The sequence below is a fragment of the Cervus elaphus genome, chromosome 24 (assembly GCF_910594005.1).
Source record: "Cervus elaphus chromosome 24, mCerEla1.1, whole genome shotgun sequence".
In the NCBI taxonomy this organism is placed as follows: Eukaryota; Metazoa; Chordata; class Mammalia; order Artiodactyla; family Cervidae; genus Cervus; species Cervus elaphus.
Genome location: NC_057838.1, coordinates 22,238,671 through 22,263,295, shown reverse-complemented (window position 1 = coordinate 22,263,295; position 24,625 = coordinate 22,238,671). Strand labels below are relative to the sequence as shown.

General features: G+C 44.1%; 1 protein-coding gene across 26 annotated transcripts in view; it reads right to left on the bottom strand.

Moving 5' to 3' along the window:
- The window catches only part of ARPP21 (cAMP regulated phosphoprotein 21), a 160,588-nt gene that overhangs the window by 46,214 nt on the left and 89,749 nt on the right, over nucleotides 1-24,625 (bottom strand). For 24 of the 26 annotated variants that reach the window (XM_043886341.1, XM_043886339.1, XM_043886348.1 and 21 more), the window contains 5 exons: nucleotides 20,348-20,581; nucleotides 12,213-12,394; nucleotides 11,130-11,234; nucleotides 9,778-10,023; nucleotides 6,071-6,197 (listed from right to left, as the gene is read on the bottom strand). In XM_043886341.1, coding sequence (XP_043742276.1) covers nucleotides 6,071-6,197; nucleotides 9,778-10,023; nucleotides 11,130-11,234; nucleotides 12,213-12,394; nucleotides 20,348-20,581 — 894 coding nt within the window. The remainder of the gene's footprint in view (nucleotides 1-6,070; nucleotides 6,198-9,777; nucleotides 10,024-11,129; nucleotides 11,235-12,212; nucleotides 12,395-20,347; nucleotides 20,582-24,625) is intronic. The other 2 variants (XM_043886355.1, XM_043886365.1) reach the window with 2 other exon arrangements.

Here is a 24,625-nt window from a genome sequence, read left to right as displayed (position 1 = left end):
GAATCTCAATGGACAGAGGAGCCTGGTGGGCTACAGTCCATGGGGTCGTGAAGAGTCTGACATGACTGAGCGACTAACCACAGCACTGCGGGTCCAGTGGTTAAGACACCACGCTTCCACTGCAGGGGGAGTGGGTTAGATCTCTGGTCAGGGAACTAAGATCCCACATGCTATGCAGCACAGCCAAAAACAAACAAATGAAAAGAAAATCCAAACTTACAGTATCCCTGAATATGGATCTATGACATAGTCCTTGGGCATTTAAACTTTGAAAAAGATGTGTATATTTGTTTGTTGAAGTGGACTGGTTAGTTAGGCTGTCTTTTACTTGATTTCATAACACTGAATTATATGCTCTTTTGATGCTTACATTGGAGGGGTGAAAAGTGAAAGTGAAGTCACTCACTCATTTCTGGAGGGGTGAGCAGCTTTCATTTAATATTTTAAACCTTCACACATTTTTCTCTCACTCACACGCACATGCTCCCTGGCTCTGATGAGAGAGACTCCACGTTGGGTAGGAGATTGATCTTTGGTTTCCTCATCTAGCAAAACTGAGTGTTTAACTTCCATTTCCATTTCTATCAGTAGTACTATTTAAATCTCACGATGACTGGTGAGCTGAGTGTAAGATAAAGTCCAAGTGAGGTTTACCTTAAATACTAATGAAAAAAAATGAATCAAGTTCAAAAACTTCTAAAGACCTCCACCATTGCCTCCTGCAAGAAATCCCATCTTCCCTATCACAAGGCAGGGTGGAGTCTCACCAACACAACACAGTGACCTGAGCAGAGCAGAAAGAAATTAGGTAAGCCTGCAGAAGCCCCACAAAAGCTGCAGGCGGTTTTGTAATATGATGTAACCTTGTTACGATTTCCTTTTCATTGTTTCCTTTTGAACTAGTTTTAAAAGTAAAACACTGTCATGGAAAATGCTCTATGAAATCCGTTTTTATCCAAAATGCATCATTTAGCAGATGGCTGGGAGCAGGAGAACATGGGAGAGGAAAAGGATTTAAAAAGTAGAAGTGAGAGGCATCTCCACAATTTTCAGAATCCACCTCAAAAGATCCATAGGAGTTATAATCTAGTCTAATTTAAGATTCCACTAAGTTTCGTGGTTTTTTTCCCCCCTTTCTGCTCTGAAGCCATCCATGTTCTCTTCCTATTGTTCTACTTTTTTTTTAATTTTTAATTGGAGGATAGCTGTTTTACAATATTGTGTTAGTTTGTTTTCATGACAATCAAGAATACAGAATCTTTTGCTCTATCAAGAAAGCAGACCACTGGACTGTCCCTTGTAAAGCGGTTACCCTCATGATTTTCATACCTAGACCTAAAGTCCTATTACTGCCGCTAAGCAACAGGGCTGGAAGCCTGGTGTGAGAGACACAGGCTTACAGAAGACCTCACCCAAACTCCACTGGTCACAGGGCCTTTCCCTTCCTGACTATGGAATGGGGTGTCTATGGAATGCTTCCAGCTTCTTTTAGGGAAGGAAGCATTTCTTGTTTATTTGGGAAAGGAACCAACATGCTCCATAGAGCTACAGACCTCCCTCCATCCTTAGACTTCAGGAGTATGGGGTTGGGGGGGGTGCAACCTTTGTCTTGAGATTCATTTCAGGACTTTAGGAAGTCTTATAGTTGGAGTTGTGAATCTCCACCTCTCTGCAACAGACAGAATGAGCAAATAAAAATCAGCACAATTATAGAAGATCTGAACAACAAAATAAATAGGATTTGACTGAAATGTAGAGAACATTCCACCTAACAACAACAGAATACCCATTTATTCCAAGCGCTTAAAGGAACATTCACCGAGAGAGACCATATCCTGGGCTATAAAACCAACCTCAACAATTTTATAAGAACTGAAATCAGTTATAGTTTTTCACAAAAATGAAATCAGTCTAGAATCAATAACAGAAATACACAGGGAAATCTCCAAACACTTGCACATTAAACAACACACTTCTAAATAAACCAGGGGCCAAAGAGGAAATCTCCAAGAAAAGGAAAAATACATATAAATGAATGAAAATATGACATATAAAAATATGTGGGACACAACCAAAGTAGACTTGACAATGAAACTTAGAACATTAAAGTCTTACATTAGAAAAGAGCAAAGGTTTTAAAATCAATAATCCAACTTCCTACCTCAAGAAACTATAAAAAGTAGACCAAAATAGGACTAAAATAAGCAAAAGGAAGAAAATAAGAGCAGAAATCAATAAAATTGAAAATAAAAAACAGAACATTAATGAAACAAAGAGGTAGTTCTTTGATAAGATCAATAAAATCGATAAATTTAGCAAGACTGTCTGATTCTTTGAGACCTTGTGTACGGTAGCCTGCCTGCCAGGCTCCTCTGTCCATGGAATGTTCCAGGCAAGAATACTGGAGTGGGTTGCCATTTCCTCCTCCAGGGGATCTTCCAGACTCAGAAATTGAACCCAAGTCTCCTGCATTGTGTATAGACTCTTTCCCAGTTGAGCCACCAGGGAAGCTCTAATGAAAATTAAGAGAATTAAAAAATTATCATTATCAAGGTGGAAGAAGCTATCACAACATATTCTGTAGCTATTAAAAAAATAATAAAGGAGGGACTTCCCTAGTGGTTCAGTGGTTAAGAATCTGCCTTGCAATGCAGAGGACGCAGGTTCAATCCCTGGCTGGAAGCTAAGATTCCACATGCCACAGAGCAACTAAGCCTGTGGGCCACAACTACTGAGCCTGCACAGACACCTAGAGATGCCCGCATGCCACAACAAAGAACCCCTGAGTTGCAACAGAGACCCAGTGTAGCCAAAAAAACAAAAAAGAAAAGAAAAATAAAGGAATAATAAAGAACTACTGACAACTTTATAGCCATAAATTCTACAACTTAGAAGAAATGGGCCAATTCCTCAGCAACCACAAACTACCAAAGCTCAGCAAAGATAGAATGGATAATTGGAATAGTCTTATAACCATAATGAATTCATAATTTAAAAGTCTCACACATTATTTTCAAATAAAAAGAAAACAAAATATTTCTGATTCCGCAAATTCCCAGGCTCTGACATTTTCACTGGAGAATTCTAGGAAACATTTAAAGAAGATATAGCACCAGCTTCACACATTTTGACCAGAAGACAGAAGAGCAGGAAACACTTTCTAATTTATTTTATGAAACCAGTAGCACTCTAATACCAAAATTAGGATGTATTCATTCCCAAATGCCTAGTTAGGAAGGTATATGGGGCTTTACAAGCTCATTTTTGTTGCCGTTAGGGCACGCCCAAGATCTTGGAGAACCAAGAACAAAGCTATATATACAGACATTTTGCTTTTTAAGTCAACTGAAATGGGAATTTGGAATTGGAGACAAGATCTAAAAGGAACTCTTATTTTTTTCCTTCCCAATGTGTGATTTGTATGCAGATGTCTCAGCTGCTCTCTGCCATTTGTCCCTGACCAGCTCTGTAAAATAACATGGAAGCCCATGTGAGTTGGGAGGCAAGAGTCCAGGTTTTCAAGTTGTTCTGCTGTTGAGCCAACTTGTGTACTCAGAGAATTAGTTATACATTATCTGCCTTGGTAGCATGCTGGCTGAGTTACCAGCACATTAATTTCTATAGGATCATCCATACCAGGAAGTAAGGGCAAAACTAGTAAGTGTATTTATGCCGTTATGATAAATTGGTTAACACGCAGGCTTAGGAGGCTTTCTCTGTCAGAGAGTCCACCGACACGGCGGCTCCCCCAAATTACTTGCCATGTCCCTTTGGGAAGTCGCTGTTGGTGCCGCTAAGCTTGGCAAAATGCTTCCCAGCTGTAGGGCCCCAGAGCCCCTTCTCCCATCACGGAGCCATCACTGAGCTGTGTTCCTTGGGTTTTATTAGCAGAGGTGATTCTCAGGGAGATCACCAGCTGCCCCCCAAACACTCAGTAAATTCAGGAGAGGTGGAAAATGCTGGGGAGTGTTAGGCCTGATGTCAGGTGTGGGGCTCACTGAACTAGGACCTCAGGGCCCGCACGTGCACACCATGTTATTGATTTCAAGGACGAGGCTGTGCACGTATCGTTTTGGCGTTTCTCATCTCCCCACCCCCACAGACACATTAGCTGCCACTCACTTCCTTGACACCTGCAGCACCAGCTGCTATTTTGAGCAAGATACTGACTTAGAATGCCTTCTTCTAATTGCGTGTCATTATCTCGCCTTGGGGTGGCAGTTCCCTGGTGACGTGGAGCCACGGGACAAGTCAGAGCCACTGGTTTGTCATAAATGCTACCAGTTAGGTCTCCCTGAAATGGGGAGGGTGGTTTCTGCATCCCCAAATTCTCCCACAGTGTTTAAAAGAGAACAAAGAAAGGTCACATGGATTCTCCCTTGTGTTAACATGTACCAGTGAAGGCAGTGGGAAGTCTGAGGCTTGTTCTAAAAATCTTATTCTGCTACCTAGTTAATACATTCATCCAACTTATTCAGCCCCTCACACAGACCCGGAGCTCACAGTGCAATAGGTTCCCGCCCTCTGGATCTGCCTTCTTGTATGTGAACTATACCCTAACACAGGACTAGCATATCCTTCAGAAAACTCTCCAACAGTGGTACTCAACTAAAATCTTTAAAATTCTTATAGTTAGATATTGACATCTTTCTTCTTTTAAAGGCATCAGTAACCAAAAAGGAAACTTTGCTATAGTCTCTGGACCAAGAGCTAGAAGATTATAAATTAACTCTGATAAATATGAGCAGACAAAAAAAAAAGACGGTTCAGAGTGCAAACAACACATCACTAAGAGACTGTATCTAAATTGATAGCACAGTTACAACCGCTTGAAAGAGATAACATTTTCCAACAAGGAGAGAAAAGATGGCCAAACACCTATCTTAAAATAACTAATCATTAGAAGTCCTTTAGTGCTCTCATTGCTGCAAAAGTGTCAATTCAGAGGTCAAGATATATTCTTTCCGAAACTGACACAGAGTTGAAAACAAGGCAAAGTCTGGTTGCCTGCCATAGGTGTCCCTGTCTTCTCCCACAGACTTTAAGCAGGTCACGAGATGAACTAAAGAACAGAAAGCTACTCCCAACACAGTTAATAAATGACCCCTCCCAACTGACAAAATGCCAGTACCACCAGCATGAGTCTTCTCCCAGTGGGGGTCTGCACTCATCCTTGGAAAAGACGGTGCTTTCGGTCACAAGGTACAGAAGCTGCATGTTTCCTGTGTCTCCCACCCGCACGTCTCCCACATCACAGAGGCACATACACAGATCCAGTGCGCAGGTCGGACGACAGACGGGAGCACGTGTTCTAACACGCCGCCCTACTCACGGAAGGCAGGGGCCCCGGCCGGGGGTCTTCGGCAGGACCGGCGGCAGCGGCGGCTCCCCGCACTGTGCGGGCAGCGGGCGGGACACCCGTGCGTCCCCGGCGCGGGTCTCTCGCGCCGGCCGGCTTCCTGCGGCCGTGGGGTGGCGGCGTCCCGTCAGGAGTGTGGAACAGTAGGGAAAGAGACCGGTTCACTGTGAGACCTGCTACTCACTCTCGGACAGTGCCTCGGCCCCCCTTCCCACTGCACAGTGGCTGCCGCGGGCGGCGAGTGGCCCTCCAGACCGTGAGCCCGGCGCCGGGGCCCACGCGGACACAGGTGGGCGGTCATTGACCTTCTTCTCCAGACACTGCATTTTTTTTTACGGTGCTAGGTTCCCTAGCCTTAGGGACAGGGGAAGAGTCTCTCTAGGTTGAAAACGGGTGGGGGATACTATGAACTAGGAAGATGGAGAGGTGGTGGGCTCTCAGCTTTCAGAGAAACAAAGAGGGTCCCCAAGTCAGTTATGCAGACCGTGTTTCGCGTGCATGCTGGGGAGGCTTGGTACCCTGGGTTTCACCTCGTGGGACCTGTCACTTTTCCACACAGAGCTCATCAAACGCTCCATTATCTTCCCCGGGGAAGGGAAATGAGCTGATTTGAACTGTGAAGCTTGGATGCTCATCCAAAGAGGACAGCTGAGAGATTTATGTGCAAAATAACTGAGCTGGAGGAGGAAGTGGGCAACACATTCCAAGTACCTGCTGGCTGCGCCGTCGGCGGTATTTGCTGGCCCCTCTGAGCGCTGAACTGAACCGAGGCCATAGCCCGGTACTGCTGCGTGGTTGAGGTAGGGTACTGACCAGACGGATAATAATACACAGGCATCTGGGGAAGGAAGGGAACAATGGCAGGACGTGAGGACTGCAAATGGAGTAACGTTTTTAAACATAAAATATATTGTCATCACATGACATAATGTGAGTACAGTAAATTGCAAAGATGGCCACCCTGCCTACATGCGTATGCATTAAGTGAGTGAGTGAGTGAGTGAAAGTCGCTCAGTTGTGTCCAACTCTGCGGCCCTATGGACTGTAGCCTGCTATACTCCTCTGTCTGTGGAATTCTCCAGGCCAGAATACTGGGCTGGGTAGTTGTTCCCTTCTCCAGGGAATCTTCTCAACTCAGGGATCAAACTCAGATCTCCTGCATGGCAGGAGGCTTCTTTACTATCTAAACCACCAGAGAAGCCCAAGAATGCTGGAGTGGGTAGCCAATCCTTTCTTTAGCGGATCTTCCCGACCCAGGAATCTAACTAGGGTCTCCTGCATTGCAGGTGGATTCTTTACCGGCTGAGCTACCAGGGAAGCCCATGTATGTGTTACCAATGCCTTAAGACAGGAATGATGATTTCTGAGACTTGTACGCCTGATCCTTAAGAAGACTTGCAGCTTTCACTCTTTCAGGAAAGAAACCAGTCACCAGAAGTCCAGGCTGCCCAGCTGGAGAAAGAGGCCATGTGGAGGCCAGAGGGTGCCCAGCCAAGATCCCAATGCTCTGACTCGTGATTGAGGACACATGGAACCTTCCAGGCCCAGTAAAGCTGCCTGGGACGGCACCACATGGTGAAGGGGCAGACCATTCCCACGGAGTCCTGCCACAAATCGCTGACCTGGCTGTGAGCTAGACAATGGCTGTTGTCTTAAAGCACTGAATTTTGTATTTTTTTAAATGCAAGAAGAGTGAATGAAACAGTCATCAACAACAATGACAGCACATTTTTAGGGTAGTTTTAAATGTGATCAGGCTTCCCTGGTGGCTCAGCTGGTAAAGAATCTACCTGTAATGTGAGAGACCTGGGTTTGATCCCTGGGTTGGGAAGATCCCTTGGAGAAGGGAATGGCAACCCACTCCAGTATTTTTGCCTGGAGAATTCCATGAACGGAGGAACCTGGTGGGCTACAGTCCATGTGGTCGCAAAGAGTTAGACACGACTGAGTGACTTTCACTTCACTTCACTTAAATGTGATCATCTAACTTGAATCGTTTTTCTAATGGAAACACAGGTAAGTCATGAAACCTGCTGATCTCCAGCCTAAAAGGATGGAGTTATGAAATAAGGGGAGGTCCAGCAAAGCACTTAGCAGAGTGGCACATATCCAGTATCCCCCCTCCAAAAAAAAAGGAATATTGAGTCTAAAAAGGGACATAGGTTAAAAAAACAATGTTCGGTCTAGAAAGGGACATAGGTCAAAATTATTGTTTATGTCACCTTCTGTGACTTTCTCCTGACTGGGAATGACTGAAAATATTCTAATTACTTCCAGTAAGATTCAAATAAAATGTCTAGTGACCTGGAAAGATTTCTTGCCTGTCTCAGGTCATTTATATGAAGGCTCTTTTCTTATTAATCAGTTACTTTTTATTTCTAGGCCTCTGACTTTTCTTCTATCAACTTCTTTAAAATGTAAGCAAAGGCATGCCAGTTCACAGGCTACAAGGTTTATCTGTTTAGAATAAGATTAAAAGCCACCTGTTTGAGCATGGAGATTTTTATGGCTTGCCCTCTTTGCTTTGTCCATGCATATTTGCTTCACTCTTCTGGTGGGCTGGGTGTTTATGGCAAGTCAGACAAAACTGACCTTTATAGTTATTAAATAGGTTCATTTTTCTGCATAAATTGAGCATATTTTCATATATGCCCACAGACCATATCTCATGTTCTTTTCATTATTATACATCATCGAGTCATTGAGTTTTAAAATGTTTAATAAATTGAAAATCACTGTGGGATATATCTTATACCTTTACCTGTGGTTCTTTTACAAAGAAGTTCAGAGATGTTCAGACTGATCGTTAACATGTGTTTTCTGGTTTTTTTTCCCCGTTCCCTCTCTCTTTCTATTTTTAAATCTATTGATGAGAGAATGAAAGTATTTCCGTTGCAGACACACCAGCACTCTGGGTTGTCTTTGCTCTAATATTTGCTCTAGTATCTTTCCTCACTAAAACTGGAATTCCTTCAATCAAGCAGGGACATCTTTTTTTTAAAAAAAGCTTTAACTGAATATTCTGCCAAGTCTCCCCTTTCCCCAAAATTAAATATTATTAAAATCATTAAAATATTAGTGAGGCCTGTTCTCCTGTAACTTAAAATTATTTTCCACATCTCCTTAAGCCCTACCCTGATATCTCAGTTGGTAAAGAATCTGCCTGCAATGTAGGAGGCCCTGGTTTGGTTCCTGGGTCAGGAAGATCCGCTGGAGAAGGGATAGGCTACCCACTCCAGTATTCCCTGGTGGCTCAGCTGGTAAGACTCTACCTGCAAGATGAGAGACCTGGGTTTGATCCCTGGGTTGGGAAGATCTCCTGGAGAAGGGAAAGGCTACCCACGCCATTATTCTGGCCTGGAGAATTCCATGGACTGTAAAGTCCATGGGGTCACAGAGTCAGACACGACTGAGCCACTTTCACTTTAAACCCTACCAGTGACACTACTACATTACATAGAAGGGAACTAAAGGTGGACTATAATTATCACTCAAGATAAAATGAATGACTGGGTGAAAATCACTTCATGGTAGAGGATTCTGCATGGCAGGAAAAGAAAATAATTTATTCAAGACGTTAAGGCAACCACAAACGATACAAAGGTGACACTGTACTTGAAACGGCCCCTCCAATGAGATATTTCATAATTAGGATGGAATTTGCTTGAGCTATGCATGCCTTGAAAATGGACCAGAAAATGCCTCAGTGCATTTTACATCTTGACAGTAATCACTTGCAATATTCAGCAAGGGATGCCCAGGAGAGCCCCAGAGATGTTTGGTGGTGAAGACTAACACATAATCAGTCTTTGAGAAGACAGTAAAAATCAGTGATCTGTGGTGTCTTACATGCCCAAGTCAATTAGATATGATTAATGGCTACCTGTGGGCGGGTGTTGGAGGCCAGAGCCCCCAGAGGAGAGGAGAGTACAGTGGAGGGGGCTTAGCTTCCTCCTTTATATTCTGAGAGGAGCCCCCGATTAGCTCCAGAAAGATGCCTATGAATGGATAAGAAAGGAAACATGTTTCCAGAGCAGCAGCAGGAGAGATGCAAGGCCCGCAGGAGGTGACTTCCCTGCTTCCTTCCCCAGGGCGTTCCTGCCCCGCGCCATCACCAGTGAGCCACATGCTGCAGGAGGCGATGCTCAGACATGGCCTCTGCAACAGCAGCCTGGACAGCGGGCCATTCCCTCCAGTCCTGGGGACACAGGGCCGCCTCGTCCAGCTTCCTTTCTGAGCCCCACAAGACTCTGCACAGCTGGTGAACAGGACAGACCAAGACCTGTAGGCTGGGACTAACAGCATGCCCCAGAAGGACGAGGCGTGCTGAGTTGGCGACATCTCTACATGGAAACCGAGCTCAAGATGTTCTGGGTCCACCAGCTCTGGGTCCCAAGTGTGAGAAGAGGCACACTCACCTGTGTGGGTGGAGGCTGATGCATGAACCCCTGTGGCGAGGCAGGGGGTTGGAGGACTTGCTGGGAGCCAGAGAAGCTCCCCGTGGGAAGCTGCTGACCCGTGGAAGCAATGACGTAGCTTGGCTGCTGGGTGGGCTGAGGCAGGAGGGATGGTGGGTAGACGGGACCCGCGGGGGGCTCGGGAGTCTCCCCCGAGGACTGCCGGCTCAGGGTCAGCTGGCCGAACTGCGTGGCCACGTCCTCTCTCTGCAAGCCATTGAGAGAAACCGGGACATCAGCAAAGCTGGCTGAGGAATGGGAGGGGCACACAGAAGCAGACACAGGACACAGGCTTGCCCTTACAGGAGACGGAGGGGGAACGGTCTGGAAAAAAATAAATCAAAGGAATTCTCTGTCCAAAACAAGAGAACGTAACAAGGGAAAATAGATTTTAAACATCTTGAGGATCAGAAATGGTCAACAGGTTGACCTGTATCTCCTTCTTTCAATGGAAACAAATGATTATTTTTTTCACTGTGGGCTCAAGATCCTCAGGATAGCACTGAGATGAAAAGGACTTGGTGGTCTATCCTAGAGGGTCATCTGGTCTACCAGCAATAGCCCACAGACTCTGCCTACTGGAGAGAGACAGGGGAACTTGTACTGCCCTTGGCTGCTGCAAAAATGGAACCAGGACTGGTGTCATCAGCAGGCTGAGTGGGATTCCACTTGTAAAGGGGTATTTATTCACTGCCTGGCCTAAAGTTAAGGGAGAATGTTCACTCTCATTGTCCAAAAGGACCTAGTACATTGAGGGGAAATGAGAGGGCTCTGGAGAACTGGGATACTAGGGGAACATCTGTGTCAGGAGCAGAGGGTGATGTCAGTTACCATCTAGATACTGATTTTAAGGTGTTTCCCAACCTTCACACCAAACTCATGTATCTCTCTCCTCCTGACTTCTAACTCAGAGGACATCCAATTCCTGCTTAGCTTGTACATGCCTTTTTATATTTTTTTTGGCTGTGCATCGTGGCATATGGGACCTTAGTTCCTCGACTAGGGATCGAAACCCTGACCCCTGCAGGGGAAACACAGAGGTCTTAACCGCTGGACTACCAGGAAAAGTCCCAAGCTGGTAAACTTTTAAAAAGGGTATCAGACTGCAGGAGCATTAAACGTGGGACAGATGACAGAAAGGAAAGCATTATTTCTGGAGAGGAGTGGCAATGTCCTGGAATGAGACATTCACACACCGCATCCCCGCTGACAGTCAGCTCAGGGCCCCCCACCCAGCATCAGTCCACTCGGCAATAGTAAAACCCCAGAACACACTCTCCCAGGAGAAACGTCATCCCCACAAGATACAGTACCAGGGGGAACTGCGGCGTTGGAGACACGGGCAGGAGTTGCTGGGGAGGAAAAGACACAGTTGGGTATTGCACGGACTGGGAGGAAGCCTGCAGCCCCTGGACAGACTGGAGGAAAGAGAAAGCTCATCAGGTCAACAGGTAAGTGCTGGGGGTTGCAATCCCACTGCCTCTGAAGCACACCACCGTCCCGCACAGGCAGTCTTGGTTCAGCGTACTGTGGAGAGGAGGGCCGGCCACTGATGGGAAGTCAGAGCCTGGCAGACAGGCACCAGCCAGCCTTGGGGGAGGCTTGCTGCCCAGATAAGAAATCATCTGTGTGAAACTGCTGAAAAACCTGTAAAGCACTACAGAATTTAAAGAATTTCATTTAGGTTGTTTCTTTTTTTTTTTTAAGAAATATTGTGAGACTTTTCATGTTGGTGGTGGTGGTCAGATTCCCTGGCTCTAAAAATATAGTCCAAAGGCTAAGAGTTTCCAGGGTGATAATTTTTCGTAAGAAGGAAGAAAAAAAAAAGAAAACTGAGGTTCGCCTTGGGCACTTCCCTGGACACCTCAGGTTTCTGTGGCCATGTCCACGTGTTGCCCTAAAACAGAAGGGCAGCCCTACGTCTGTCCAAGGCACAGGTGAACAGCCAGGCCACCTTGGAATGAGCTGGTTTCTGTTCTTCCCGTTGGTAAGGCATTTCATATTGAGTCTTTGCAGACAGGCACACTGCTCTGCGTTGGGAATGAAGACAACGGGCTGAATGGGATTGAGTTCTGTCCCCAAGTCAGGCTCCTTGACCATACAAGCAGCATTTAGATCCAAGACAAAACTTGTCATTCCTGTTCCCAAGCACCACGCCTCTGCACGCAAGTCACTGGATGGGGTGCATGCTCAGCTGTACCTACACTTACGAATTCAGGTGAAGTCCCATTAGCTTATCAGCCAGGGCTCTCGGTGGCCAGCTTTTATGATGGAGTTGAGTGGACAGGGGTGGTACCCATGGGAAATAGCCCCCTTCCTGACGCATCACATCTCCAAGGCTGGCGTGACCTCTGTCTCCGCACGCCTCCCCTCCCGGTCTTCCCACCAGCTCTTACCTGAGTGACCAGGGGGCCGGCCATTTGCGGCTGGGCTGGCTGGACCTGCTGCTGGGGCTGTGGGGAGGGCTGTTGCTGGGGCTGCGGCTGGGTCTGCCCCACCATCGCACTACGCAGGGGCTGCTGGCTGGCTGGGGGGTTGTAGATGGCGGGGGTTCCATCAGGATTCACGAAGGGCTGGCCTGCAACGGGACCATACCTTGGTCAAGGGAAACTTCTCAAGCCCTCTTTGGACACAAAGAACCCCTCTGAGAGATGCTCAAAATGGAACCTGAAGACAAGGACGCCAGAACCTTCACCACGGTGAAGACTTGACTGTTTAAGACTCATCTGGTTGAGCAAAATAACAGTATAATAAGTCCAAAGCAATTTGAGATACTGCAAATAAAGCCACTGCCTTCAGGGTGATTCGCTGAAGCTAAGAGTACCTGTGTGCAGTGGCACCTGGAGAAGGAGGCCCGTGGAGACCTGTGTGTGTGGTTCTGGACCCCGCAGCCACCAGCGAGGTAACTTACACTGAGAGGTAAGGAATGTTTTGCATTGACCGCTCCGCGGCATTCAGTGACTCATTATTTACCAGTATATTTGCTTTGCTTCCACTGGGCTGGTCACCAACTCCATCATTATCTGTTCCACAAATATATGTACAACTGGAATACACTGCAGGCATTCATTCACTTCTCTAAGTAGACAGCAGCAGGGGAGGGGACTGAGATTTTGAAAGTGATGCATAATAAACCCATCACAGAACCATCTGGTCACGGTGAAGCAAATATGCGTTGTCTTGTCCTGTGAAATACTGGTGGTTCACTGTTATTGTTCCTGCCATTTGAGGAGTATTTTATAATTTACAAAATAGTATCATTGGGACCTCACTGGGCCTCTGAGGAAGAAAGGTGTCATTGTGTTGTGTTTCTGAAGAGGAAAAACAGGGCCACTAGGAAGCTTACAGGAATGAGGGGCTGAAAGGAGAAGGGTAAGGGGAAGCAAATGAAAGAGGGGAAAAGAGGGAAAGGAAGGTAAGGGAGAGAAGAAGTGGGTTTCCAATATGACAGGTGCAGCAACAAGCACCTTACATCCAGGATCCTCTTTTCCAAGCAGCCCACAGATGCGCAATCTCATTCCACTTTATTATTTTTTATTCATTTGGCTGTGCCACGTGGCTTGTGGGATCTTAGTTCCCTGACCAGGGATCAAACCTGTGCCCCCTACAGTGGGAGTGTGGAGTCCTAACAACTTAACCACCAGGGAAGTCCCTCATTGCACTTTTAGAGACAAGGTAATCAGGGTTTGGAGGGCCCAAGCAACTTATTCAGAAATAAATGTAGCAGTAAGTGAGACGCTTAGGAAATGACTCTGGTCCATGCACCTCCCATCACACCAAACAACTTTGGTGAATTATCCAAGTTTGCATGATGAATACATGGGGCAGTGAATGAGGTTCCATGAAAAAAAAAAAAAAAAAACCCCAACCATAACTGAAAACTGTTCATTAACACATGAGAAGTTAGGAGAGGTGTGGGTCATGTTTCAAGGTGGAATCCCCTCAGGATTGGTAGATAAAGACGACCCAGAATATGGGTGAAGAGGTGGGCAAAGTGCTTACAGATAAAGAGCAATGGGCTTAATTTCAACTCCCTTAGGAACTGACATGGGACTTCCCTGGTGGCCCAATGGTTAGGACTCTGTGCTTCCACTGCAGAGGAAGGTTTAGGTTTCGGTTTGATCCCAGGTCGGGCAACTAAGATTCCAAATGCTGCACGGTGTGGCCAAACAAAACAAAACAAAAACCTTCCTTTAAATACTGATGAGCCTACCTGCAGGGCAGGAACAGAGATGCAGATGTAGAGAAGAGACTTGTGGACACAGGAGGGGAAGGAGAGGGTGGGATGGACTGGCAGAGTAGCACTCAAACATGTACATGACCATGTGTGAAACAGATGGCCATGGGGAAGCTGGTGTGTAACACAGGGAGCTCAGCCCCATGCTCTGTGATGACCTAGAGGGGCAGCAATGGGGCTGGTGGGAGGGAGGCTGAAGAAAGGGGGAAAATACATGCATATTTACAGCGGGTTCACGTTGTTATACGGCAGAGACCTACACATCATTGTAAAACAACTAGCCTCCAATTAAAAATGAATTTTAAAAAGTGAACAAATAAACACGGATGGCTCTGGAAAAAAAACACCTTCCTTTAAAAGGAAAATTAGGAGCTTACACGAAAGCTTTAGCATTTTTCAAATTTTCAGCACTCCCCTCAATATGTGTGTGTGTATCCAACAAGTAACTTTATATGCTGCATATTCATGAACATACCTACCAGAACCACAGAAGTTCTAACAACAGTTTCATAACCAACACAACATGGTGTGATAGAAAAGCAAATGTGCTAGAATTTTAGTCACAGAACAATGACTAAATTTAGAGGGTTTTTTTAAAAAATGTTCTTCATAAGCGCTTGTTTCTCTATCATTGTTATTTAATTTTAGCTATGTTTTATTGTCTTATTGTTCTTTTTTCCAAAATAACTTTTCTGAATTAAAAAAAAATTTGCAACCCATTTTTTTTTCCTGCAAAACCCAACAATTCAAGAAAGAATGAAAAAAATAGCTCAATTTACAAAAATCTACTGGCCCATTTGGGGTTCTAATCCTTTGTTCTCTCCTCCTATTTTGTATCTTAATAGGTAAGAGGAAAATTTTAGGTTCTTTTTTTTTTTTAGGTTCTTAACATTAAAAAAAAAATCATAGCAACTACATATGAAATCATTTTCAAGTCAGCCTTACTCTATGCTCACACACACACATATATAAACACAATCATGCAAAGGTGGAAAACAAAGAGAAAATGATCTTTACTATTTCTATGACTGTTTATTAAATTGGATTAAAAAAAAAACCCTGCTATTTGTGGATTTTTGGTCACACCACATGGCATGCGGGACGTTAGTTTCCTGACCAGGGATCGAACCAATGCCCCCTTCATTGGAAACGCAGAGTCTTAATTATTGGACCAGAGAAGTCCCACTATTTCTATGACTTTTGATTTACCCCAGTGAGAACAAAGGAAGTGTGAAAAATTGACCATACTTAGGGTGTAAATGTAACTGTAAAGTATTTAGCTGCCATTTTAGATTCTCTTGTTTAAAATAATATTATTGTGCTGGGGACAATCTCTAAATAGAAGAAGAAAGAAATCTCTAAATAACGACATGTGAAAATTACTAGGGCTTCCCTGGTGGCTCAGATGGTAAAGAATCTGCCTGCAATGCAGGACACCAGGTAATTCCTGGGTCGGGACAATCCCTTGGAGAAGGGAATGGCAACCCACTCCAGTATTCTTGCCTGGAGAATCCCATAGACAGAAGCCTGGCGGGCTACAGTCCATGGGAAGTACTAAGAATTCACTTGGGTAGGGAGAGGGGACAGGCTCTTCTGGAAAGAGAACGTAGTATAAAAGGTTGATTTTTATGCTCACCAAGGAACAATGGAGAGAATCGAGGAAAATGAAAAAAGTCAAGACAAATGCCAGGGAAGAGACCAAAAACAATTTCCTATGAGGGCTGAGAGGTGACTCTTGGTTTTCAAGTCAGGCTATGATGGCCTCTCCATTTTCTACCTATTCACCAATCCAGATGCAATTACGGCTGAGTACAGACAACTAGTTTGAATGACAGCAGATGAAAACCAAAGGAGAAAGGCTCACTAGCTCTAGGACTATTCCACTTAGCAGAGGTTTTCCTGTCAGAATTGCGGAAGCCTGCCCAGAAGGCCTGGCACGGGTGTTGGCAGGTAAAGAGTGACAGCAGCAAGCCAGGGCTGTGAGCTGAGCCAGGGCAGAGAGCAGGTTTGAATGCAGAGCATCCGCCACTCTCAAATACATGACTTGAGGTGAAAAACGTCTCTGCTCTTCACATCAACGTGTATAATGTGCAGCCGACATTATGTTACTAATAGATAATGACTGAGCCCCTGCAAGGGACCGAGGCTCTGTTATCCAGGGAGGCAAAACAGAAACGAAAAACTCAGCAGGACCTCTCCTCATGAAGGACTTACAAATGGGCTGGTAACAAGGAAATGAATCCAGGGGCAGTTCACACTAAAAAGAAAGTTAATTATATGCTCTTGGTTTCCCATACTAAAGCATGGCCACTATGTACCTGGCAGAAGGGTATTTAAAAAGAAAGGGAGGGCAGGATGGGAAAAATATCTTCCTTCTTAGTTCTTAGAAAGTGAGCAGTCAAATGATAAAGAAGCTGGCAGTTATGGATAAGCAAAGCTTACTTCGGGTCTTGCAAAGACATGTTTTTAGACAGCACACAAAAAATTCAAGGCGCATTCAAGCACAAGGTGGAAGCAGCTCAGATAAATTGATTCTAGACGTCCTGTGAAACACAAAAAGCAGAGCATTACGGAAGCCCACGAGGAGCATTCGGAACAAACCAGCCTTCAAAGGCAGCTCAAAGTCAAGTCCTTGCAGATGGTGTACTCTTGCATCTCACGCTCCTGAACTTTAGCCAGACAAAAGCAGAGCAAAATGGCAAAACAACATACACGGACACTAACAAGGGCCTGAGGCGTGCCCATGCCTGCTGACATCTCTGGATAGCACCATGTTGGCAGAAAACTGCCAAAGACGAGCCTTTGGCTAGAAACTTCCCAAAGGAGGCTGAGTCTAAGACAGCTGGAGGAAGCTGCATCTCAAGAGTCAAACCCAGGCTTGCCTGGCAAGGATGAAGGCGTGGTCCAGACATAACTCTTGAGCAAAGAGCCTCTGATTCCTTCATCCAGATGCCCACAGAGCAAAGAAACAACAGTCAACACAGGTCCGGAGTTAGAAATGGACCAAGTGGGAGCTGAGTCTAAAGACCGACAAAGTAAAAAGTCCTGGTTGTATTGGCGGAGCTGCAAGAATGTCTATGGATGGGTTGGTTTCAGTTGCCAAATACTCAGTGTGAAGTAAAAGTCTGGTCCATTGTGCCGACAAAGGAAGTTTCATTTTTGTTTCAGTTAGCAGACAAATGATGGACAGGCACCTTAGAATTTCAAATCATTGCTTGTCTTATTCCTGCTTAAGACAGATATTTTTATCCATCATCATTTTACACATGAGGCACATTCTCAGATATATGACACCGGATGAAAAACTGCTCTACTCTCCACATCAGCATGGATGATGAATGGTAGACACTGTTTCAAAAATATGTAATTGCCGAGGACCTGTGTCTGAGCGGAGTGCCTCAGGCTACTTCATCATCCACTCCAGGGAGGCAAGAAATATAACCAAGTGTGGCTCCTCTCCACAAGCTCAGGAACGGTGCTGGTAACTGGGAAATGGACCCTGAAGCAACTCACCCAAGAAGCAAAGGGGTCAGAGGCTCTGGGTTGAATACCGAAGCACCTATCATGTATTGGCAGACAGGTAGTTAGGAAATGGTTAAGAAAGCTAAGAGGTGTGGATTCTAGGAGGGGGCAGCAATGCCAGAGAAAGATGAATTTTGGCCCAAAGGACGCAACTTCCCAGTTTTAATAGTAGCGTCATGTGATTAGATAGGGACTTCCCTGACAGTCGAGTGATTAAGATGTCGCCCTCCAATGCAGGGGTTGTGGGTTCAATCCCTGAATGGGGAGCTCAGATCCCACATGCCTCACAGAAACAATACTGGAACATTCAATAAAGACTTTAGAAGTGATCCGTATCAAAAAAAAAAATCTTAAAAAAAGAGAGATTAATAGCCAAGGAGACAGACTCACACACAACATACCAGAAATACACACATACACACACAAATATGATATATGACACATATATCTATATATGTACACATTTCTTTTCCGTTTTTGGTTATATCACACAGCTTGTAGAATCTTAGTTTCCTGTCCAGGTATGCAATGTGGGGCCATGGCCGTGAAAGCACGAAGCCCTAACCACTAGACCAGGAGGGGATTTTGTGCATATTTTTAATTGACAAAAATAAACACATTCTGGAAAAGAACAAACATCATAACTTACCTTACATCTCACCACTCATCATGGTATAGAATGATTTAGTCCATTTTCCTCCTGGTCTAGGGAGGGTTTCATGTCTTTCATTTGTCAAATCACAGATGTGTGTATGGAGACTCTGTTCAACAGTGTTATTAGATCCTTTTCTTTAGTTAGGACCCTTTTGCAAAGGAGATATTTCAATAACAGCTCTAAATTATTCATGCCAATGTATAAAAATTGGGACTTGGCACCAGGAAGCACTTTCTTCCCTTTTCTATAAACAAGATTATAGATGATAATATACACATACACATGCACATCCACGCTATCATTACAAATCATTGTCCCCTAAAAAATACTCTGTTGAGCTTTTTGGAAACACTCTGCAATTTTGGTTAAAACATACCACTCAAAACTACGCTTAGTGGATACTCTTGTCTACAAACCCTCCCTATCTCAATTAAAAGTGAAAGAATTTAAACTGACAGCATCTGATCACACTTTGAACTGTGCCCAGAGTAATGGATATGATCTTGGTTTTCTTTTCATTTCCTTTATAGTGCTTACAATGATCCAGATAAAATAAAAGCAATCTAATATCCTCCTTACAAGTATCTAATCTGAAAGCTTTCAAATGGTTTTCAATAAAATGATTATGCCTTCTTTCCCCTCAAGCTTATGGCATTTTCAAAATGTCTCAGTCACACACCGTGCCTTGAGAATGTGCCATATGTTTTCATGAAAATGTCGCAATTATTCAAGTAAGTATTTTACTATCATGCTCACGCATCTCTGAATTTCCTAATTACTAGACATGTGAAAACATGGAGTCACAGCACTTTTATGAGACTCTTAACCAGCATTGCAAAGAAATACTCTGGAATAAACCACAGATATATTTTGAGAAAATTCAAAAATTTTTTCCATCTCTTTCAAAGGTTTCTAGAGAAATGACTTATTGATATCAAGCCTTCCAACCCAGGGTTTCCCAGTCCTGGCACTACTGACCTCTTGAGCTGGATAATCCTGTGGTGCCAGGGGCTGTCCTGTGCATTTTGAGATGTGTAGTAGCATCTCTGGTCTCTCTCCTTAGATGCCAGTAGGAGCCCCTCCTCCCCAGGTCATGATAATAAAAATATTTGCACATATTGCCAAATGGCCTTGGATGCACGGGAAAACTGCCTCAGGTTGAGAAGTATCCCTTACAGAGCAGGTGTTCATTAGTCTATTTGCCCAGAGCTCTGGGTCCTCTGAAGTTATTGTGCAAGTTAACTGACCACTAGAGAAATTAAATAAGTACAAAGCAATTTAAGATGTACAAACTATTAGGTATAAAACAAACCACAAGGATACATTGTACAACATGGGGAATATAGCCAGTGTTTTACAATAACTATAAATGGAGTATAAACTTTAAAAATTGTAAAAGCACTGTATTTTGCACCTGTAGCTTACATAATGCTATAGAACTATACTTCGATTTTAAATAAGTAAAAAACAAAACCCAACAACAATGGCCACTCATCATGAAAGAAACAGCAGTCATGAAATTAGCAATTTTCCAAATCCCACCAAAACCAGCCTAACCCTAAAATTCCTGAAATATGTAAGATCCTGTCCTCTGCATTCTCTTGTCACTGCTGTTCTTTAATTCCCAGTGGTATCTGTGTGGGGTTGTAAGATGAGAACACAGTTTATGTAGTGAAGAATCTGCTATGTGTCCAATTGAGATCTCAAGTTCCTAAAATTATCTTGGAAGTGAAAACACTTCAAACACAACAACAAGCTAACCATGGATTTAGCCTGAGAAATATCCATTTTCAATGAATACCTCACAGTTTATCACTCCACAGTTTCTGATCTTAGATCCTAGGAATACATGAGGGAAACCATGTCCAGGGAAGAGAGGCCAGAGAGAAAAGTATATTTCTGGAAAGTATCTGTATTTTGATTTCCACATCAATATTGATATTGATACTGAGATACAGATTCCAGCTCTCTATAGATCCGCTCTTCCTAAAACAAGACCCTCCACCACCATTCAGGCCCCAGGAACTTTCAGACCACTGGCTACCAAATTCAAAAGCTCAGACACAAGAACAGACATCAGACCTTGTGTCTCAGTCAAAGAGAGGTGATGAACGAACCTGTGTGTGGATTAAGAAGGATGCTTCCGGGCGGGATGCCTGTGGCAGCTTCGAGCGGAAGGAGGATGTAGCTGGTGCTGCTGGGAGCGACCTGGCCCCCCATCCCGTTCTCTGGGTAGGTCACACAGCCAGGAGAAGTGGCTGCCACGCCTGAGACCAGCGGAGTGCTCTGGAGAGGTGGATATGTGCGTGACAGTGATCCTGAGGAGCCTGCACTGCTGGAGGACTCGGAACCTACCAGAGAGACATAGATCAATGAGTCATTCCACATGGAGAAGGGGAGAGGAACCACTGCTTACTGTAAACAATCCATCACTAGAGAATCTGACGCGACTGCTGCAGGATGAGACTAACTAATGCCTCTCCCACATTTTACTTGTCACATGTTTTTCAGATAGATCAGACTCCCAGGAAAAGAGAGATGAAGAATGAGACCCCAGTTCCTGGCATCTCACTTACCACTAGGGTGATGAGCTGGTAAACGGTACCATAAAGCTCAGAACTCAGTGCCTGCAAATTCCTGTCTCCTTGAGTAGTGAATGATGTGGAAAGGTCTCACTGAGCTTGAGTTACAACACTAAAATGACTGGGGGACATCCCTGGTGGTCCAGTGGTTAAGAATCCCCCTTGCAATGCAGGGACATGGGTTCCATCCCTGTTGGGGGAACGGAGATCTCACATGATGCACGGCAAATAAGCTCACATACCACTACCAGAGAGCCCACGCACTGCAATGAAAGATCTCTCCTGATTCAAAGAAGATCCCACATGCTGTTAACTAAGATCCAATGAAGCCAAACAAATGTTGTTATTCAGTCACTAAGTCCTGCCTGGTGTCTGACTCTTTGTGGCCCCAGGGACTACAGCATGCCAGGCTCCTCTGTCCTCCACTGTCTCCCAGACTTTGCTCAAATTCCTGTCCACAGTAGCCCAATAAATAAATACATAAAAGTTAAAATGACTGGGATGGAAGTTAAAATGACTGCAATTTAAGGAGAAGTCCGTGGTCATGCAGATAGTTCTAAAGTACTAGTTCTCCAACATCCGTAAAGCTGAATTTTGAAAGGTCGTAGTCAGAAGTGATCTTTCCCCTCAAATGTGAGTAGAAGAACTGGCTCATTCCTTCTAATTAAGATCTAGAAAGTGCTTAAGATCTGCACCAGATCTTGCATATTCACAGAAGTCTTATTAATATGATCAAGAGGTAAATCAAAGAGGTCTTGGCCGTCACGATAATGATTGATCATTCTTCAGATGACACAAGAGCAGAACCATGCAGGGATTTGTGGACTGACGATTTTTCAAATACACAGGATCAGTGTGCAAAAGCCACTGAGATGGAATTCAACGCTAATTGTTTCCCTTTTCCTCCAGTGTGGACAAGAAAAGCTACATTCCAAGTCCACAAGACAGAAGCAAGCAGAGCCAGCAGCTCCAGCGCCCTTGCCCATGGCTGTTCTTGGGCCCTGAATATTAAATCAGAGCCTCAGAGAGAAACTTCCCCAAGCCAAATTTCTACATCTGTGGATTCAAACTAATGAATGGATTGAGTGACATCACAAGTTGCAAGAATGGAGTATAAGGAATTTTAAAAACTATTAGCCCACACTATTGATTTATATCATTAAAAATTCATTGTTCTGGGTCACTAAAGGTTAATACATATATAAAGAATATTTAAGACTGTTTTGAAGATTCTAAAATGTGCCCTTAAACTGGAGAACTTCTAAAATAAGTGAGAGGAATATAATGTGATTGCAGACAAAAGGGACCACTAGAGAGTGTGGTAATATTTTTGTTTTTGAATACAAGGTGTGAATTTATTTTCAAATTCAAATCAAGCATGGTAGAGTGGCTTAAAATCCTAAACTAAGTTATCTGAACTGAACAAGTTCAGAATTGGGCAAAAATAGTCATGACTATGTCAGTGCAGTGCTTCTCAGAGAGACCATTTCTTGTCCCTCAAAGTAGAGCATTATCAATGTTGGAGTATAATTAAATTATTTTCTCATTGACTCTTTTAAGGGACATCTAAAAGTATATAAAAATAAAAGTCAAAAGTTATCCTGAATTAGAAGGATAGTGACATTTACTGGGTACGTAGTATGTGTGGACATCTTGGTAAAGCCTGTAATCTGAAGGACTGTGACCACACACACAGTGATGGAAATGGAAGCAGAGGGAAGGCAGCTAACTCAAGCCAACTCATACAGGTAGATAACTACGGCGCTGGGACGTGATCCTGGCAGACTGATCTAGACTCGACCATGACCCAACACTGACCGACACCAGTGTTCTTGGTGGGGCTCTTCTGTGCTTTTTTGACTATTCAGAATGATCAGGTTTCAGGTGAATTCAAGATGGTCCATCTAACTAATGGATATACGGTTCTGAATAATATATGGGTACATGGCGGGGTGAACTGGAAGACTGAGATTGATATATGTGCAGTATTGATACTATATATGAAATAGGTAACTAATTGGGAATCTACAAGGATCTCTAATCAACACTCTTTGGTGATCTAAATGGGAAGGAAATCCAAAAGAGGTGGGATATATATATATATATATATATATTGGGATATATATATGGCTGATTCTCTTTTCTGCACAGTTGAGATGAACACATGGTAAAATAATATACTCCAGTAAAAATTAATTAAGAATTAATTAAAAAAAAAACACATCGGCAGAAAAATAAAGGATCTAAAGGGAAATGTGGAAACGGTAAGAGTAGTTGTGGGAACACATGGCTAACATGTCTGATCCTGAATTCACTGCTCACTGCAAACTCTAGTGTGTGTTTGTGGACTTGTGTCTATGATGCGATGCTACAGTCTAAGTCTGACACTTAAAGAGTCAACAACACCAACAACAGTAATAATACAGTAACACTTTCCGCCTCCAGGCATTGAAGGTCACACACAACTGATTCAGCCTGCGTCCAGGCTGATGGGTTAGATAGAAAAACTGGGGCCTAATAAAGAATCCAGGGCCAGTCTGGGCATGTGTGTTGGTGCTGGGGACTGATACACATAGACGGATGTGCCTCTATAAAATCCAAAAGATGATTTCACCTTGGCTTTTGGAAGATGGCCACTGATCATTGATTGGCAATATCATTTCTGTCTACTGGCTGAGAAAAAGCAGCCGCTTCAATAGGAACAATGATGAGACAAGGTAAATATAGGGCCCACAGGTTAAAAGAAAGAGAAGAAGGAAAAGTAAATTCGGCTTAAACTCTCAACACTTGCAAAGATGGAACCAGCGAGATGCTTTGAAGGGCTGGCTCAGCCATGATCATGCAGCCTGGCTGGTGTCTAATCAGCTTTGAACAGTTTCTGAACATGGGTCATCTAGAATCAGGTAAAGCAGTATCCTATATATGGCCAGAATTAATGGCAGTTCTTGATTAAAAATGGATGCTACCAATGGTAATAAAAGGCCTGGGAGCAGAAGTGATCACAGTTTTATAAAAAATTAATATTTGAGAACTTTACTACTTTGGGCACTGACAGTGGTTTGTGTTTTCTTTTTTCAGGGACTTAGTGATAGCAACTGCAAATATTTAAGCAGTATGTCAATGTGACCAAGCGCCACGCTAATAATTCTGTATGAATTATCTAATCTACTTTGCACAACAACGTTGCTTTGCAGATGAGAGCTGATCCTCAGAGATGCTAAGTAAATTTCCCAAGTGCAGTGGAGAAGCCTGAGTTCAAACAGAGGCAACACAATTCCAGGGACCACACTTGAAGCCTACAGGTCACGTGTTTACACTATGGGTCATTCCAGCAAGAACCGGTGGGACCAGGGTCCTCACCAGGCCTGAGTCAAGTTCTAGGAGACACTGTCCAGAAATTCAACACTACTCACAACGGGTTGCTCAGAAGTCGGAAGTTGGACCTGGAGGGGCAGCTGGTGGGAGGTGAAGAGAGAAGATACCAGGGTGACAGCCTTAGGTGAACACTCAAGAGGGAGACACGAAAAGGGAAAGATGGAAAGAGACAGGGGCGGGGATCACAAGGCAGACAAAATGGAAATTCAGGGAAGGGCTGGGGCAGAAAGGGAAGCGTGGGGGCGGACTCCCTTGGAGAAGGGAGTGAGCCATTCATTCCCCAGGGAGGGAGTGTTGGCTCTAGTTCTGTCAGAATTCCTTGTATTTTCCTCCGGAAGTGACTTCTTTTTTTTAGATCTCAATGTCTTCTTTTATAAAATGCAAGTCACCAGGCTAAAGGATGAGTAGAGATGAGGACGATGCCCTTGAAGTTCCCCT